This window comes from Tupaia chinensis, unplaced genomic scaffold (assembly GCF_000334495.1).
Source record: "Tupaia chinensis unplaced genomic scaffold, TupChi_1.0 Scaffold000612_1, whole genome shotgun sequence".
Lineage (NCBI taxonomy): Eukaryota > Metazoa > Chordata > Mammalia > Scandentia > Tupaiidae > Tupaia > Tupaia belangeri.
This window is the reverse complement of record NW_006160131.1, coordinates 1,603,348-1,608,009: the sequence shown is the minus strand read 5'-3', so window position 1 is coordinate 1,608,009 and position 4,662 is coordinate 1,603,348. Positions and strand designations below refer to the sequence as shown.

Here is a 4,662-nt window from a genome sequence, read left to right as displayed (position 1 = left end):
GTGAGCCGAAGGCCAAGGGATGTACCGAGTGGCCCCAAGCCCAGGCCCCAGTGCCAGGCCCGGCTGCGCTGACTCGCTGAGGGCCAGTCAGCATTCCTGGGTGCCGGGCACCTTTGCCAAGAGGGTGCACCACGTCACCAAACTGGTCCCTGGGGGCTCCCGGCCCTCCAGCCCCACAGGGCCTGTGTGAGCCCACGTGGTGTGCAAAGCCTGAGGGTGAGGAGGGTGTGGCACGAGCTGGCCAGTAACATCCGAGTGCCCAGCAGTGGCCAGCATCCTGGACAGGGCGCCCGACTGGCCGGGCCTCCCAGTGGTCACGACAGAACCTATCTCAGAACCTGAACTACAGACCAGCGAGATGGGACCGTCATGTGCCCAGCCGTCACTGCACTGGCATCTCGGAGCCCTCGCCATCGGGGTGCGGACTGCCCCCAGGCCCCGCCTCCCACCCAATCCCCCCCGAAAGAACACAGGCAGCGAAGGCGCCCGGGCAATGCTTGGTATACATCATACATTTATTAGTGAATATCCCTCTGAAATCAGCAACAATATTAAAAAAAATAATGATTGCACTACTTGGTCAAGCAGAACTAGCAAGGCCAAGGGATGTACCGAGTGGCCCCAAGCCCAGGCCCCAGTGCCAGGCCCGGCTGCGCTGACTCGCTGAGGGCCAGTCAGCATTCCTGGGTGCCGGGCACCTTTGCCAAGAGGGTGCACCACGTCACCAAACTGGTCCCTGGGGGCTCCCGGCCCTCCAGCCCCACAGGGCCTGTGTGAGCCCACGTGGTGTGCAAAGCCTGAGGGTGAGGAGGGTGTGGCACGAGCTGGCCAGTAACATCCGAGTGCCCAGCAGTGGCCAGCATCCTGGACAGGGCGCCCGACTGGCCGGGCCTCCCAGTGGTCACGACAGAACCTATCTCAGAACCTGAACTACAGACCAGCGAGATGGGACCGTCATGTGCCCAGCCGTCACTGCACTGGCATCTCGGAGCCCTCGCCATCGGGGTGCGGACTGCCCCCAGGCCCCGCCTCCCACCCAATCCCCCCCGAAAGAACACAGGCAGCGAAGGCGCCCGGGCAATGCTTGGTATACATCATACATTTATTAGTGAATATCCCTCTGAAATCAGCAACAATATTAAAAAAAATAATGATTGCACTACTTGGTCAAGCAGAACTAGCAACTTTCATTTTAAAAAAAGTACAAATCTGTTAAAAATAACAATCAGTATACACATATATATAATACAACATACTAGTTATGGCAAATGCTACAAACCAATGTGAATCCAATGGAATGGAAAAAACCACACATTTAAGCTTTAAGAACCATTTTTTTCTCTATATATTAGCATTTTCTCAATACATACATGGGAAAAATGAGGTAACTGTAAAATGTGCAAGGAACAGGGCCCCCAAAATTACATATATTTTTATATATATATATGTAATTGTATATATATATATAAAACCATTTAAACACAGAAGGCAGGCGCTGGGCCCAGCCAGGGCTGGGGAAGGTGCCCACTGCCATGCCGAGGCCGGGAGTTGGGAAATCAGAGTAAACAAGCCCCCACCACAGGAAGTCACCGGTCACATGGCATCTACAGCAAGGCTGGCAGGTCACAGACGTCCTAAGGAATTACTTCATACATCTTTAATGATGATTTCTAATGCCGTGCCCCTCACCCCCACCCCACAGCGGCTTGTTGGGATCGCTGCTGTGGCTGACACGCATCTCGGGCCTGTTTTCGCCTGCCCTGGAACCGGAGGGTTGTGAAAAACGTTTGCTGGGGTGGGAGGAAGGGGGGCTGGAGAGGGTGGTTCTCTGTGTAAAACACGTGGGTTTTCAACACTGCTATAAATATAGAAACGTCACCTGGAGTTATATACAGTAAGACTTTGGGTTCTCCAAGGGGTGAGACCAGGCTGATGGGCCCCATGGCAGGCCGGGGTGGGAGGCGGGGGCCAGGGCTGCCGCGGGAGAACGAGGGTGGTTGGAGCATCCCTGAGGCAGCAGGCGCCAGGGGCTGCCTGCTAGGATGTGCCGCCCCACACGCAGTTCGTTCCAGGCAGCAACCCCAGCTGGGGTCAGAAAGGAATGGGATCGGGGAAGGAGGGAGGGGGCTACAGGGGCTTCCTCCAGACCCTGGAGGGCAGGGGTCAGGCTGGGAGGCCCTCTGGAGATGGGGTCCAAGCCCTCCCCGCCCCTGGCCTTCCTGGGCCTTCCAGGAGGAGCCTCACACAGGCAGGTGGGAGCCTGGCCCTGGCTGGAGGGAGAAATGCCCTGGAAAGCGTCCGGCCGGGCGGCTCCAGGGACGTGTGCAGTACAGTGCATGGCAGTTATGAGCTGAGCGCAGACCCGACTGCCAGCCGTGCGCAGGCATGCAGCCCCGGCGGCACCACTGGGTCCTCTCTGCCCTGGGCACTCGGTCCTGGTTGGTCCCCATACCCCCATTAAACCGAAAGAAAAACAACCATCTTAAACAGCCTCACCCCCAAATCCTACTCGCGATTTTGGGCCAAATGAATAAACAAAAACTGCTGCTCTTCACGTTCATGCAAAACAGGGAGGGGGGAAGATCAGGCATGGGTCTGGCCACGTCACTGGTGGAGGGGCCACCACCAGGAACTCGGGGGCCCGCACTCCTCAGTGCGGCCCAGTCCTCAGGACACAAGAACCCCAGTTCAGGGACCGGCTCCCCTCTGCTCAGGAGGCCTGGCTGGGATGCTCTCCAGCCTAGGGCGAGCTGGAATGCCGTATAGGGAGCCGGGCTGCACTGACAGCAGCCTGCAAGGAGCTGGTTGCCGGAGGGTGCCTGGGGTCCAGATAAGACTCAGCCCTGGGGTTCAGGAAACGGCCTCATGCCACGGCCTGCCCACCCCCAGGCAGGGCCTCCTGGGCACAGCGACACTTTCAGCGCAGGAGACTGGACAACCCAGGACGGCGTCCCTGCTGCCTATGGACGGGCCAGGGGCCTCTACCAGCCACACCGGGGCAACAGACCTCGGGCTCCCAGTGCTGGCAGGAGAAGGAAGAACCCGAGGACAATAGGAGGGAGACTGAGCTAGGGACACTCAGGCAGCTCCGCAGTGGGCAGACAGGCAGGCAGATCGGGGAAGAGTCTTTGGAGATTGGCAAATGCAGGGGCTTATTGCAGGGGCTTCTCACGGGGCTGACCCTGGCGCCAGCTCTGGAGATGCAGGTGGGAAGGACGGGGCAGGCCTCGGCCTCTTCCTCCCCATCCTCCCTGGACCCTCCCCCCCAGTTTTCCAGAGCTTCGGGCAGGGTTCTCTGGGGCGGCTGTGAGGCCTCACTCAGCCTCCCTGGGCACCTCAGAGGCATCAGCCCGGCAGATGGGACACGTCCGGTTAGCCTAGGGGGGGAGCTGCATGTCAGGTTTCATTCTGGCCTGCCCCCATCTGCTCCACCCCCAGTCCAGGCTCTTGGCCCTGGAGCCAGAACTTCTAGACAATGCCAAGGAGGAGGAGGGATGCCCTCCAGGCCTCCCCACCCCACCAGGAGACCAGCTGGGAGCTGGGTGGGCTGTTACCTTGAGCCACTTGTCCACACACTTGGTGTGGAACTCGTGGTTGCAGGGTAGGACTCGGAGCAGCTGCCGTGCCTCGAAGTCACTGAAGCAGACCACGCACCTGGGGAGGGCAGAGCAGCCCAGGGAGGCCCATCAGTGTGGTCCCTGGGGGCGCCCCACAGCCCCGCGGAACTCAGAGGGGCAGGGCCGGGCTGGGGCACTCACAGCGTCTGCTCCGACTGATGGCTGTCGGGGTGAAAGCGGTAGGACGGCAGCTGCTCTATGTCGGCTTTGGTGAGGCCGCGGGGCTTGGCGTCCCCCAGCCGCTCGGCCAGGCTCAGGAGGGCCTGCGTGCAGGCAGGAGGGAGGTCAGCAGCCCCTGGGCCTGGAGGCCTCCCAAACCCCACCTCCCAGCTCGGGCTCCACTAGACCTCATAGTTCTCCATCTCCACGTCGTCCACGTCCAGGTCCAGGCTGATTGTGGGCCCCATCGCCGTCGGTGACACTGGCAGCATGGAGCTGGGGGACAGAGCAGCCCGGAAGCCCTGGGTCAGTTGGCAGAGGCAGGGGGCACCCAGTTCACCGACTCTTCATGCAAGCATGGCTGAGCACTGCCGAGTTCACGCGGGGCACCCTGGGGGCTATGGGAGGGGCAGGGAGCCCACTAGGGAGTATGCGAGTGTGCGAGTGTGCGAGTGTGGTGTGTGGTGTGTGTGCGTGTCTGGCTTGGTGGGAATGCCAAGTGGCTTGGTAGCCCCAGGACAGGCACCATGGCCACGGATCGACGTGCTGGTACTTACAGGAAGTAGGGCAGGAAGCTGGGGTAATACGGCGGCGGTAAACTGGGATACTGGGCGCTTAGTCTCCGTGGCATCACGTGGGAGTAGGGCTGCGCAAGGGGCCAGGTGCAGGTCAGCCCTGCGCGCCCGCCTCTCTGGCCCCTGGTGCAGACCGGGCAGAGGCTGGCACTCACCACGCCAAAGGGCAGCTCCTGCTGCAGCGCATCGCGGGGTAGGTAGTGCAGGGGCGCCGACGGGGACAGGGCCGGGCCCGGGGCAGAGGCGGAGTAGGCGAAGCTGCCCAGGGGATGCTGGTCCCCGCGCAAGTCCATGTCGCCGTCCCGCCGCTG

At 61.1% G+C, this 4,662-nt stretch overlaps 1 protein-coding gene across 1 annotated transcript in view; it reads right to left on the bottom strand.

Annotated features, from left to right (window-relative positions):
• Positions 1–1,083: 1,083 nt before the first annotated feature.
• The window catches only part of RNF44 (ring finger protein 44), a gene marked incomplete in the record, with an annotated part of 12,355 nt that continues 8,776 nt past the window's right edge, over positions 1,084–4,662 (bottom strand). Inside the window, 6 exon segments of the mRNA XM_027775933.1 lie at positions 1,084–3,377; positions 3,555–3,654; positions 3,759–3,880; positions 3,965–4,052; positions 4,334–4,422; positions 4,507–4,654. Coding sequence (XP_027631734.1) covers positions 3,315–3,377; positions 3,555–3,654; positions 3,759–3,880; positions 3,965–4,052; positions 4,334–4,422; positions 4,507–4,654 — 610 coding nt within the window.